The sequence below is a fragment of the Candida jiufengensis genome (assembly GCF_024610255.1).
Source record: "Candida jiufengensis strain CBS 10846 chromosome Unknown scaffold1, whole genome shotgun sequence".
NCBI classification, from domain to species: domain Eukaryota; kingdom Fungi; phylum Ascomycota; class Pichiomycetes; order Serinales; family Debaryomycetaceae; genus Lodderomyces; species Lodderomyces jiufengensis.
In genome coordinates, this window is record NW_026261562.1 from 861,924 (window position 1) to 876,983 (window position 15,060).

A 15,060-nucleotide genomic window follows, 5' to 3' on the forward strand; every position below is an offset into this window, starting at 1 on the left:
CAAAACTTCAAACAACCCAATCAATTGAAACGATGTCAGTTCAATTAGAAGATATAGTCACATCATTAATTTCAAGTGCACCACCAACAGAATTACCAGAAGTCATTAAGAATCTAAAAGTATTATCAAAAGATATAACTAACTCCACAATTGAAAATTCAATAAATGAATATTTGAAAACTCATTCAATTATAATTGACGACTACATCATTAACTCACAAAATAAAGATTCAAATTCTTCAAAATATATTGATTATATAAGAAATGAAAAATTTAACTTTGATTTAGTGAATGAGAAAATTATAGATGTTGAATCATATGATCATGATATTTCAATTCCAAAAGATTTAATTATTAAATTAGAAAAATACGGAAACGATTATTACGTCGATTTTAACTTTACAATAATTCCAACAGATGAAAACAATTATAAAATAATCATTATAGGTGAAAAACAAAATCAAGAAAATTTTTATACTGGATCATGGCAAAGCGAATATTCAATCTCAAACAACAGAATAACAGGTAAAATCAACTTAGACATACATTATTTTGAAGAAGGAAACGTAAGATTAAAATTCACCGAATCCTTGAGTGATTCAATCAATTCATCAACCACTAGTAATGTTATAAATTTTATAAATAATTCGGAAAATGAAATTGAAGAAAAAATTATACAAAATTTTACAAATTTAAATCAAAATTCTTTTAAAAATTTAAGAAGATTATTGCCTGTTACTAGATCTAAATTGAATTGGGGTTCTGCTATTGGGAATTATAGATTGGGTTCTGATGTTGTTAATAAAAAGTAAATTTAATTTTAGAAAGTGAAGTAGTTGCTAAAATATACAAGATATATATTAAATTGAATATCTTATTCTCTAATTAGTTCATCAAATCGTCTCATTAAAGTATGGAGCATAAAACCGGAAATCTCTAAACATAGACCTAGTACAAATATTACTATCGCATAATGTATATGACATTCAAGTTGTCGCTTGTATTAATTAATTTGTAAACGAACTGTAGTCTTGACTTCCTATATAACAACGACTTTCGTCTCCTCCTTGCCTCTCCTCTTTGCAATCCATTCTCAAAAATAATCATAGCAATTTAAATAACATCCAAATAACAAAAAATCCCGCCAAAATCAATCCAACAATCCTAGTTAAACTTTGATTTCTATTCATAACAGTTCTTAAATTTCCAGATGTTCTCCCCACTGATGACATTAAATTTGAGAAATTTTCATTTAATTGATTTAATAATCCAGATTCTTGTTGTATTGATTCATTTATATCATTATTTATTGTTTGTTTAAATTGATTTAATGTTTGTGCTAATTGTTCGAATTTTTGATTGTTTTGTTCTTCTCTATGGGAATATAGATTACTCATTATGTGGGTTTATGGATTATAGATATTAAAGTATTGGAGGTTGAAATATATGTGGTAAATTAATTGGCAATATTTTGATGCAATTTTTAACTTTTGTACTTGTGATCTTATAACTTTTTGTTACACAAGAATTTTGGTACAAACGTATTTATGAATTTTAATTACAAATAGAGTAATTTTCATGATTATATAGATTTATTAGTTCATTATAAACTACTATTAAAAAACTATGCAATAACTTTAAAAGCAAACTATGATAATAAGAAAGCACCAGCACCTTCTTTAACAGCTTGTAATAATTTTTCTTTCATTATTTCTTTAGTTGAATAATTTGGAATTTTTAAATAATTAGCACAAGTCATAACACTTGGTAAATAATCATCATCTTTTAAATCATCTTCTGCTCTTTTTCTAACAACTGTTAATTCAGGTCTTAATGCTTTAAACCCACCAATTGGTAATTTTGGAGATCCTGTTAAAAATTGTAAAAATTCTCTTTTTTCAATTTCATTAAATTCAATTAATATCAAGATTAAATCTTTTATAGTTTGAGATTCCCTTGTATATCCATGATTCGCAATTATGGCTGATGACAAAGTATCATAAGACCAATCTTCTTCACAATTTCCAAATAATTGAACTAATTCATTAGGGGAGAAAATGACTAATGAATTTATTGGGAAAACTTTTGAAAACCCTTCCATAAACGCTTTTGTTTGATGAATAATACCTGAGTATAATGTTGATTCTAATACTTTATTTATATAACTTTCTAAATTCTTAGCTTCAATTAAAATATTTGAACCATTCGGTATTAATTCATATTTTGGATATCCAGGTAATTCAAAATAAAGTCCTAAATCTTTTATTGTTGCTCCATCAATTTCAATGAAATTACATTCTTCTTCAGTCATATTGGGTTTAAATAAACTCAAATATTTATTTAAATGTTTTAAAGATTTTGCTAATTGTGGATCAACTAATTTTAAATTCGATAAAGTTGCAATTTTTTTGATAAATTTTTGATTAATATGAGAATGTGGTGATTTATGATTTAATAATTGAACTAATTTGAGAAAAATTGGATTAAAATTAAAATCAATGATTCTTGAATCTAATAATGCTCTTGCAATAAATTTTCCTAACGATGCAAAAAAGTAAATTATTTTCTTACCATTTTCTGAATTAAATTGTGATTTATCCATTGGTAATGGGAATAAACCATTTGAATTTTCAATATATTTATCATTTTCCAAATCAATTGATTCTGTATTAGTTGTTACATGATTATCTCTCCATAACTTCATTTTACGTTTTGAAAATTCTTTTGAGACAGTTGAGTAAAATTCTAAAGTAGGACCTAGTCCTGAACCAACTTCATCAAAATATTCAATTTCTAAAATACCTGGTGTTGCTCCATAAAGTCCTAAAACTTTTAATGCACTTTGTAACATCATAGATCTTGTGATTCTTACTTTATGTCTTGTTGGTCTACCTAATTGAGGTCTTTGATTATATGATCCATTAGAATTATGACTATTATTATTATGATTATTATGATCATTTTCATAATTTTGATTGGCTCTTAATTGCCATTGATGAATTAAACGAGAATAACCAAATGATGTTGATTGTAAAAAGAAAATTCTAGTTTCTAATGGGAAAATAAATGGAAACTGTTTTGTTAAATGAATACTCCATCCTGGTAATGTACCACTTGCAACAACCAAAGGCTCCTCCAATTGACGATTTAATTTAACCGTTAATTTCCAATTGGTGAAATCTTTTACTGGTATGTTTTTCTTCCCACTGTTGCCCACATACACGTTCATTTTAAATAAAACTTTTAATAATTTCAAAATGTTTATAGTAGTCTTATCGTAAACATCCAATTCATGTTCATTAAAGCTAAAATTGTAGTTGTTGTATGAATTCTCACGATTGACTTCACTACTAACTTTTCTGAATGTAACATTATGTACTGTTGACCAGATTTTACTTGGTTCAACAACTTCATCTGGTTTAGTTTGAATTGATCTATAAACAGCTCCATAAATAGTAGTTTCAAGTGGGATTACTTCTCCATTAATTAAAAATTCAATATTTAAATCATTTTTCTTGTCATCATTCTCAGTTTTAGTTATACCAATACCTCCAATAGTTTCCATGAATCTGAATCTTTGTTTTAAATAAGATAATATTGATTTAAAAGTTGCTATAGCATGAACTGATAATGACATATTTTTCATAGTTGATGGCAAATTTAAATCTCCCATGTCACCTTCAGCTGTTAATTTTAATTTGATTTGATTTGCCATTAAAGTCGTTTGACTTTGAGTACGTGAAACAACTGAGTTATTGTTACCAATTGAAACAATATCAAAAGATTCGGATCTAGTTAATGTTTCAAGTAATTTATGTACCAAGGATTTAGCATCTTCACAATTGTTATTAAAAAAACAATCAATAAATGAACCATAACAAACATTGCTTTCATTATGATAATCCAAATCATCTGAAGTAAATAGATCAGTTAGCAATTCAATTAACCCAGAAGAAATTAATTCAAAACTTGACACGTGTGAATTATCAGATGCTCCATTTAATGCATATTTCAACTGTGTCCATAAGTCAGTCCACTGATCATACGAATAAAATTTTGTTTCTTTTGGATCCGACAACACTTCTTTAATATTTTGTAAAATTAACATATGTTCTGAAACATCGTTTTGTTCATATAGCTTAACACCTTGATATTTTTTATTAATATCCAAACCAACTTTTTCAATATTGTAATAAGTACCAATAAGTGAGGTTCTATATTCATAGTCTTTAGAAAATTCTGAGTCAATAAATTTATTGGCAAATGAGGAACCCACGGAATTATCAAAAGTAGACACTGGTCCAGTACTTAACTTCTTATGTGGTTTAAATTCTTGAATAATCGATTTAACATCATTAATTAATCCTTCTCTTTCAAAAGCTTGTAGATAAAAAGTTGGTGCTTTGTTAAACAATGCATTCATAATTTTCAATGCACTTAATATTAACAAAGTGGCATTCAATTTGTTTAAATCTTTCGGTCCATTCCTAATAGTTGAACGTATTTCCTCCTCTTCCTCTTCATCGTCATCGTCATCTTCTTCATCTATATCATCTACTCCATCGAAATAAATATCTGAATTTTCATTGTCATCACTGTCATCACTATCATCCATTATAAAATCATCATCATTATGCTTTTCATTAACAGGTTTATTATCATTAGAATTATCATCATTATTATCATCATCAATGTCACTAGTTAGCATTTCGACATCGTCATTATCTTTGCTCTTTTTATCCTTCTTATTGTGTTTTTTAGTTTCAAAATATTGTTTCAAATCTTGTAACAACATTGGCTGATATTGGTTCACAACTGATGCAAGCAATACAGCAACTCTATCGGCATCTTTAATTGACGTTATGTCTTGTTCATTAATTGAACTAATAATACGATAGAAATCAACAAATCCAGATCTTCTTATTTCGAAATCCATGGTTGCTTGGAAACTTAATATTAATAAAGACCATATTTCATTAACAAAGTTTTTGAAATCATCAGGAATTATATCACGACATAATGCAATTCTATCTTTGTTGATTGTTTTTCTTTCTTCAAATTCTTCAAAATTTAGTCTCAAATACAATGAATCAGATGCAGGATAATTGATTGGTAAAAGATATCCAATCAATGTTAAAAAATGTAAAATCAAGTCTTTTGGAGCTGCCATTAATGATTCTATAGTAATATTATCAGCTTCATTGCTTGTTGAGGAGGAATTTCCATCTTTTGATCTACCAAATTTATTTAAAGATTTAACTATAACTAAACCAATATCACAATCACCTAATAATATTTTAGAAACTTCAATACTGACACTACTTAGTATAATCAAAGATTTAATTAATCCAGTACAAGTTGCATATGATACTGCAATTTTTTCAGATTCTGTACTGGTATTCAGTGATTTATTACAACTAATAAGGATAACATTGGTTAATTCTTTGAAAAATAATTCTTTACCAATAAACAATTCATTCAAATATTCTGGTTTGTTTTTAAAACATGTAATGATTCTTGAAATTGTAATCCAAGCATTTTCTACAACATTTTGATCATTATGAGTTTTTACAACATCTGCAATACTATTGAAAGCTTCTTTCACTTTAGAATAATTTGACATAGTAATGTTTGTACAAGAATTTGAAACTATACTCAAGCATTTCCTCTGTGCATGAACTGTTAAAAAATCAAGATATTGGAGACAAGCAGTTAATCCATTATTTGATATAATACTAGAATGAGAAATTGGATCTTTTGATATCATTTCTAAAGTTTGTAATGCTTGTTCAGTTAAATCAATATATTTGATTTCTAATAATTTGTTACATAGTGCAGGTATGGCATTATTATTTAATGCATCATGAATAAAATCTTGATTAACTTCCAAAAAGTTGTATAAACAACGACATGCTACTAAAAGTAATTCTAATTCTTCTGCTAATTTTGGATCTTCCATAAGATTAACTAAGCTTCTTGCCAATTTATTAGCTGGTATTAATCTTTCAGCAGTTAATCCATTCATCATTAATAATCTTTCTGATAATTCATTTAATGATTCGAGTACAATGTACGTATCCTTACGTTGATCCAAATTATTGATTAATGCTTCAATTTCTCCATGATCTCCTGAATTACCTCCAAACATAACTCCTCCACCCCTTAATCTTTGCATAACATCAACAAATCCTGCTCCACCTGCGCCTCCATTTGGTCCTGATGTAATATTTGAATTGACTCCTCTAGTACCAGAAAGTGCACCAATTGCACGTAAAAATTCAGCACGAGGATCATCTGGATCGATATCTTCCATATCATCATCTTCTTCATCCTCTGCTAATCTTTCGTGTCTATTAGTTGTAGTATTTGATTGATTTTCACCTCCTGTATTTGAATATTCATCTCTTGTAGCTGAATCATCACTGGGAATAACATCAGTTCTACCTCTAGCTTGCATTAAATGACGTAAAAAATCAGCAGTTTCAAGCATTTCTAATTCTTCTGCATTGATTTCATCATCTTCATCTTCATCTTCATTGTCTTCATCACCTAATTCGTCTTCATCTTCAATACTATGATCATGATCACTGATATGTTCATTATCTTCACTATCTTCTTCTTCTTCAACAATTAAATCACTATGGAATTCCACATTATCTATATTTTCTTCACTTTCATTATTATGATCTGCATCAATTAATATACCAGGTTCATGAAAATCATGAGATTGTTGACTTAATTTTCTATGTTGTGCTTGTTGTGAGAGTCTATTTAATGAATCTTCCTCATCGTCTTCATCTTGTGAATTATTGGAATTATTAATTAGATCATTATAACTTGTATTTGTATTTGATTTATTTTCTTCAAGTGATGATTTTCGGGATTTATTTTGATCTTTAGCCATCCTTTTTAATTGATTTATACTCTAACTTGCTTAATTGTAAGATTCTTACTACAAGTACAACTCTAACTTTCTAACTTATGACTTTATTACTTAATATTATTAGTAATTGTTAATTACGAAATAAGGATATAAAATTAAAATTAAATGAGATATAAATGTAAAAAATATGAAAAATGTGACTTTATGTGACTTTATATATTGATTGAATGATTGGTGGTTGAATGGGTTGGTCAAAATATTGAATTTGAGTAATTAAGATGATTTTGGTTAATTATCAAGTTGTAAAAAAATTGGGTTGCAAATATTTTATAAATTTAAATGTATATTATAAATAATATTTATTAGACTGTTTAATAAATAACTATTATATTAGTAGTTAATACTTAGTAATAAAATAATATAATAATAGTTAAATAAAGATAAGATTTTTTTTATGTGGCAAAATATTGGTTGGTGTCGCGACATTCAAATTTAGACACATTTTTAAATTATTGTAAAAGGTTTTTGTGGTAAAGACACGAAACAAGTGATTTGTGATTATTATATTACGAATGCTTAAAACTTTTTAAACCTATTGTGAATTTTTTTGCATCAAACTTGGAAACAAAAATTGAAATTGATGAACGAGATTATGACAAAATTACATATTCTTTTATACTTCAAAAATTTATTGGAGTAAAGGAGCAATTAGTAACAAACTCAATAACAAAAAGCTATTCTACACTATTTATGAGTATAAAAAGAAATATATAAGTTGTGATATTTCAGTGAGTCCAGACTCGTAGTTCTTTGTATATCTTCAATTTAAATCAATTTGTGTAAGTTAATTTAATTGTCAAGTTCAAAAAATTAAACTTCTTTGATTAAAATAACTAAAACTGAAAAGGGTTTTAATTTATAAATGAAATTATTATAATTAGAAATACCAAATTCAAATACTGTAAACAAGACCTAACTTTAAATTCAATCATGTTTCAAATATAAATGTTAAATAATATTTTTCCTATAACTTATACGTAGCCACTCTAATTACCATAACCATAAATTGTAATTTTCTACATTACATTAGTTAAATACACAAAAACTACAATAATAATTGACAACGATTTACTAGATAAATAATACGATGTAAAATTACATACTTTGCTTGAAATTATTCTAAATTCAGAAACCTTTTTTTTTCGACCCAAAAAAATGCGAAATTGAGCAAAAAATTAAAAAAAAAGGTCGATTGTAAGTTGTAAATTTGTCGCAGTACGGACGGGTGATAATAAATAATAAATAAATAAATAATCACAATAATAATCATAATAATATTTTAACAAGAAAAAAAAAAAAAAAAAAAAAAACAGAGAATTCAAAATAAAAAATAAATAAAATAAAAAATAAAAAAATAAAAACTATCAACATTAAATATCATTATTATATTGACTATTTACTTTGTTAGAACATGAATAATTCTGAGACCTATATCTGCATTAAACAGTTTAATGCTAGATTAGGTGATGAGTTGACTTTAAAAATTGGGGATAAAATTCAAGTATTAGCTGATGATCATGAATATAACGATGGTTGGTTTATGGGCAAGAATATGTTAACTGGTGAAGTTGGCTTATATCCCAAATCATTTACTGAACTTTTGACAAGAAACACTGAGGATAAAACTTTATTACGTTCAAGATCAAGAAGAGTAATGACACCCAAACAAAATGAAATTTTGAATGATACTCAAAATATTTCTACAAATTCAACTGTTCAATCAAAATCAAATAATGCACCATCAATATCAAGTAATTTAAATCCAAATATAAATAATAATTCCAATTCTAATGATTCAACTAGTCATATCAACAATGAAATAGATAAAGCGTTAGAAGAAATTCAAGGTAACAACAACTCCAATAACAATAACAATAACAACAACTATAAACAATCAAATGTTACAGCAAATAATAATTACAATAAACAACATATAAGAACTACATCTGCACAATCTTTAACTGATGATTTAAATCCATTACAAGCTAATAATTGGACTCCAAAACAAGTATCATCATATTTTCATTTAGTATTAGGTTATGACAAGGAAATTGCAAGTAAATTTTCAAAACATAGAATTTCTGGTCCAATATTATTTGAATTAGATTTGGGATACCTAAAAGAATTAGAAATTGATTCATTTGGAACAAGATTTGAAATTAATAAAGAAATTGAAAAATTAAAACAAATGAATTTAAGATCTCAAAAATTGAAACAACAATCAAGAACAAATTCACAATCAACTGGATCAACTTCCAACAAAATTGATACTACATCATCTACTGTAAATTCTTCACCTACTGAATTAACAACTTTTCAAGAGAATGAACATGATAAAGAATCGAATCATCAACAACAACAAAACATTTTACATAGTGTTAGATCTAATCAAAATGAGTTAATGCCATCAGCTGTTATTGGAAATAATACTGGTGCATCTTTAAAGCATCAAAGAAAAAGATCTCAATCCATGGACAATTTATCTCAGCATTTTGATTCATCTTTTATCTCACCAAGAAAACCACCACAACCTCCTTTGGGAGAAAGTCCTATGGATACTAATTATAAATTTGGATCTGGTAGTCAAGCTCTTAGTAATGAAGAACCAATTCAAGGACTATATGTAACAAGAACAAATGCATCAAATCATGGTGTAGGTAATTCAAGACCAGCATCTTCAGTTTATGATCAAGCATCAAATCACAACAGACAAATTTCACAAACTTCAAATTATCGTCAACACCATAAAAAGACATCATCAACAGCAAACCATAAAAGACATTCGTCATTATTTTCATTCCTTTCTGGTAATGAAGATGATTCAAACAAACCAAAATATCAGAGTAAAAATATACAAAAAGATGATTACCGTAATGAAAATGAAAAATTAATAAGTCCTGCACAAATCAAAAGAGATAACAATATTACAACATCAGTTGGAGGAACTCCAAAAAGAAAATCTCAATTATATGATTATTCAAATTCGCCAGTTGATATTGATGATGCAAATATGTCACCCAAAAAACTGAATTCAATGAAATCAAAATCAATTGATGCATTAAAAGATGATAGAAGAGTTGCAAGTGAACCACAATCAAATTTAACAAATTCTCGTCCACAAGCATCGAGATTGAAAAGTTTTAGAACTGTATCAACTCAAAATTTCCGGAATATGACAGGATCGAAAAAACTGAAAACATCAGCATTCACTGAAGGTATAAGAGAAGTTACACCGGATGAAGCTATTAAAACTGCAAATCATAGTGGATATATGTCAAAACGATCAAGTAATACATTAGGTTGGAGACAAAGATATTTTACATTACATGGTACAAGATTATCTTATTTTACCTCATTAAAAGATAAAAGAGAAAAAGGTTTAATTGATATTACTGCTCACAAGGTTATACCCATTAATAGTGAAGCTGATGATTTAGATAAAGCAGATAAATATGCTGCAATGTATGCATCAACAACATTAGCTGGAAGTTTTTGTTTTAAAATTGTACCTCCAGCTCCAGGTTTTAAAAAAGGTTTAACTTTCACTCAACCCAAAACCCATTATTTTGCAGTTGAATCTGAAGAAGATATGAGAGGCTGGATTAAAGCTTTAATGACAGCGACTATTGATATTGATGATTCTGTACCAGTTGTAAGTAGTTGTTCAACACCAACTGTATCATTAAGTAAAGCTCAAGAAATGTTGGCAAAAACAAGAGAAGAAAATAAATTAAAAGATGAAGAATTGAGAGCAAAAGGGTATATAAGAGGTGATGAAGATTTTTCAAATGATACATCCTTTCAGTCTTCAATGTATTCCACATCAACTTTAGCAGGTAGTCATGGTGGTGAAAAACATACATTACCAAAATTAACAATCAACACTCAAAATAACAGACACAGTAATTTAGAAGCGCCACCATTAACTCCAAACTTACAAACAAAATCATCAAATGCTGGTCCTTCAAGTGGTGGCTTTGCATCACCGTATCTTTTAGCTTCAGGATATTTATCACCAAAATCAGGTACTACTTCATCACCTAATGAAACTCCAACCACAACAAATTCAGGATATTTTGGAGATCCGCATCAAACATTAGGAAATTTCAAACCACCATCACGTCAAAATTCTCAGAATCACACTAATGTTAATACTACTTCGGCAAGCACACCAAACGTAAATAATCCATATACTACAATCAATACCAATAGATTTAGTAGTAATATTTCATCAACACCTTATTCAACAGCATCATCAAATAATTCACAACTGAATGTGATAAACCCGGTGACTCATATAAATGGAAATGGTGATGCCTCAAGTCCAAAAGATATTTCAAACAATACTACCTCATCAATAAATTCAACTCCATCGTCAAATAATAAAGCTATATTTGCAAATTCAACAGGGAAATTATTGAGTGGTGTGCGAAAAAAAGAAAAAATGATGGCTTTTAGTTCAGATGGATCTGGTAATCATACATTTGTTATAAAATCAAAAAAATAATTAAAAATAATAATGATATTGATGAATAAAAAATGATTTTTAAAATTTTATTTTGCTTTTCTATACAATTATAGTTGAGTTATGACTTTTCTTTTGCTTTTTAAAATTTATGTTACTTTGTATTTTACTTTTAATAATTTAATAAAAATAATAATTAATGTAATTGTACTTATTCTAATTCAAATGTCTTTTGCTTTTGTCATTATCAATTAATTAATACATCAAAAGATTTAATTTCATGATCTCACAAAAACACAAAAGCAAAAAAAATAAACAAACTAAAAAAAATTAATACGACTTGATTATCAATATAACTTAACCACAAGAAAGGTAATCATAATTAAATAAATGCAGAAACTGCAAGATATACCCAACAATGAAACCCAACCAGAATCAAATCATCAATTCAATGAAACCTATTTAAGATCAATAATAATAAATTCATTAGATAATTTAAATTATTCTAATGCAGAATTTGCCAGTGAAAGATTATTATCATTAGATTTACAATTTCAAAATCGACAACAAATTGGAAACCACCAAATCCAAGTGAATTTAGATTCTATTTATTTGTATTGTGTGACTTTGTACAGACAAGATAAGGTTAAATCATGTTATCGAAAATTAATTGACATTATTAATGGGAATAATTCACAAAATTTTGAAAATAATGATGGTGGTGATTTAAATATAGATACAAATAATTTAGTGTCTGAAGGTAATTTAAATCATTTGGGTTGTTTATTTTTATTTGGGAAATGTTGTTTAAAACTAGAAAATAAATGCAAAGATGCAATAATTCAATTCATTAAATATAAACACTTGTACGAATTCAATGATACAATATCTACTTCATTAGATTCAAAATTTAATTATGAAAAAAATCGATCAATATTACCAGATTACGCATCAGTTTATCATTTATTAGGTGATTTATATTATGAAATAAATGATATGAAATTAAGTTGTTTTAATTATTTAAAATGTTTAAAATTAAATCAATTTGATTTTGAAGCTTTTCAAAAATTGAGTAAAATGGGGGTTGATATAAGAATTAAGAATATTTATAAATTTCAAAGAAATTTCAGTGGGATTCATCAACAACAACAGCAACAACAATTAGAGCAATTTGGTCAATCACAACAGTACCAGTATCAACAACAACAACAACAACAACAACAACATTTTAAAACCCCTCAAACTTTGGGAAATTACGAAGTACCTGATTTAACCAACCCATTTGCAGATAAACAACAACACCAACAACAGCAACAACAACAATCACAAGATCCTAGTAATCCACTAAGAACTCCAACGATACATGTAGATGATTTTAATTTTTCAACACCAAGAATAAAAAGTGCTTCAATCCCCGATGCTCCTTTACGTAAATCTAATTTGAACACTGCAGGGATACATCAACCACAAAATTCTAATTTTAACCAAAATAATCAAGATTTAACAAATACTTCCATTACCAATAATACTTTTGAGTTTGCAAAACCAAATTTTCCAGAAAATAAGAAAAGAAATAGTGCAACAAATATCAAAAATAATTATTCTAAAATCACATCAAGATTAATTTCTCAACCTTTGAATAGTCAACAACAACAAACATCATCTACATCTAATTTGGAAACTCCTAATAAGAAGAACCTAAAGAGAAATAATTCAATCATATTGGAAAATACAACTAATACAAACCACAATAATTCAACAAATCTAAAAAATGTGAACCAGTCATCAATAAATTCAGCACCAATAATTCAACAAGTATCCAATATAACCACAAACACAACAACAAATTCATCAATAATGTATTTCAAGGAAATTGAAAAATCTGAAATTTATTTACTTCATAAATACCTGATTTTTGCAAGAGCATTTAAAAAATTATGTAAATATGATTGTTATAAGGCTATCAAAATTTTAGAAAGTCAATTATCAATGGAAGAAAAAAATACACCATGGGTATTAAGTAAATTAGGTAAATTATATTATGAAATAATGAACTATAAAAAATCAGAAAGTTATTTTAAAAAGTTAAGAGAAATAGATAGAACCCGTATTGAAGATATGGAAATTTTCTCAACATTATTATGGCATTTACACAAGAAAATAGATTTAACATATTTAGCTAATGAGATTTATGATATAAATCCAAACCATCCAATAACTTGGTGTATTATAGGTAATTTATTTTCATTAAATCATGAACCAGATGAAGCTATACGATGTTTTAATAAATCCATAAAGTTAAATTCAAAATTCATATACGCTTACACTTTAAAAGGTCATGAATATTTTAGTAATGATAATTATGAGATGTCATTAGAAAATTTTAGAATAAGTTTATTACTTGATTCAAGACATTTCAATGCTTTATATGGTATTGGAATGATTTATATGAATTTAGGAGATTATTCAAAATCAGATTATTATTTTAGAAAAGCAATTTCAATTAATCCAATAAATATAATTTTAATATGTTGTTGTGGAATGATTCTTGAAAAATTAAATAAAAAACAACAAGCATTAAAACAATATGAACTTGCGTGTAAATTACAACCAAAAAATCCATTACCATTATTTAAAAAATCACAATTATTATTTAGTCTTACAAATTATACAGCAGCTATAAGGAATTTTGAAATTTTAAAAAATTTAGCTCCTGATGAAGCAAGTGTTCATTTTTTATTAGGTCAATTATATAACTTAACAAATGAAAAATCAAAAGCTATTAAAGAATTTACAACAGCTTTAACGTTGGATCCAAAGGGTAATTATTTGATAAAAGAAGCAATGGAATCATTAAATAATTAGTAGTTTTTTATATAGATTTATATAATGAGTTTTAAATGAATGTTTTACGAGAAAAGTCTTTTATTTGTATTCTTAAACTTTTATAATGGTTCGTAGATTTTAATGTAATTATATGCAATATTTCAATTTAAATTGGACCCTTGATTTTTTAATACGTAAATTTACGAACTTACACTACTTTTTTTAAGAAAGTATAATAATCAAAAATAATATATTCAAATTATATATCATTTTGAAAGTCATTCAACTTAAAATGATAAATCACAGTCCTTAATGAATTCTAATTATTTAGATCCATTTTTTTAAAATACCTAAAATAGATAGACTAAAAAGTAATAGTTATAATACAAATTTAATTAGATTTAAAAATTAGATTTAAAAATTAACAAGTAGCACATGTTATTTTAAAAAAAAAACATAAACAAAGAGAAATTAGACCCAAAATCTCTTTTTTTCACTAAATTTTTCTACCAACTATTTGGATTAGATATAACAATCAATACTATCAATTTTTCTTCTTCAATCAAAATCACTTTCATTCATCACGTCACAGTTTATTTTTTTCAATTAAAGAAACAATAGTGGATTTTGTCAATTTTGTAATTCCGTTTTTAGACCAATTTTTAGAAATTCATCATTTCCTCATTCGTTTTTATAACTATAACCTTAAATTATTAAATTAATATTGTGAAAATAAGAAAAGTTTAAGACTAAATAACTAACCATCATTAAAATCATAGCTATCTATTCATGATATAATAATTACTATTCATTACTTTTTAACAAG

The 15,060-nt window shown here is 26.5% G+C and overlaps 5 protein-coding genes across 5 annotated transcripts; 3 read left to right on the forward strand and 2 right to left on the reverse strand. All coding sequences in view use genetic code 12, as the record gives it.

Annotated features, from left to right (window-relative positions):
- Positions 1–32: 32 nt before the first annotated feature.
- Positions 33–812, forward strand: KGF54_004149 (uncharacterized protein; the record flags this gene model as incomplete). Its single annotated transcript, XM_051764816.1, has 1 exon — positions 33–812. One exon carries the CDS (start codon positions 33–35, stop codon positions 810–812), a length of 780 nt encoding a protein of 259 aa, XP_051618191.1.
- Positions 813–1,103: 291 nt separating this feature from the next.
- On the reverse strand, positions 1,104–1,397 carry SFT1 (Sft1p; the record flags this gene model as incomplete). The annotated part of the gene is made up of 1 exon (XM_051764818.1): positions 1,104–1,397. One exon carries the CDS (start codon positions 1,395–1,397, stop codon positions 1,104–1,106), a length of 294 nt encoding a protein of 97 aa, XP_051618192.1.
- Positions 1,398–1,648: 251 nt separating this feature from the next.
- On the reverse strand, positions 1,649–6,904 carry KGF54_004151 (putative ubiquitin-protein ligase; the record flags this gene model as incomplete). Its single annotated transcript, XM_051764819.1, has 1 exon — positions 1,649–6,904. The coding sequence occupies one exon, from the start codon at positions 6,902–6,904 to the stop codon at positions 1,649–1,651; it is 5,256 nt and encodes a 1,751-aa protein (XP_051618193.1).
- Positions 6,905–8,354: 1,450 nt separating this feature from the next.
- BOI2 (Boi2p) lies at positions 8,355–11,450 on the forward strand (the record flags this gene model as incomplete). The annotated part of the gene is made up of 1 exon (XM_051764820.1): positions 8,355–11,450. One exon carries the CDS (start codon positions 8,355–8,357, stop codon positions 11,448–11,450), a length of 3,096 nt encoding a protein of 1,031 aa, XP_051618194.1.
- Positions 11,451–11,798: 348 nt separating this feature from the next.
- On the forward strand, positions 11,799–14,273 carry CDC27 (anaphase promoting complex subunit; the record flags this gene model as incomplete). The annotated part of the gene is made up of 1 exon (XM_051764821.1): positions 11,799–14,273. The coding sequence occupies one exon, from the start codon at positions 11,799–11,801 to the stop codon at positions 14,271–14,273; it is 2,475 nt and encodes an 824-aa protein (XP_051618195.1).
- Positions 14,274–15,060: the final 787 nt, after the last annotated feature.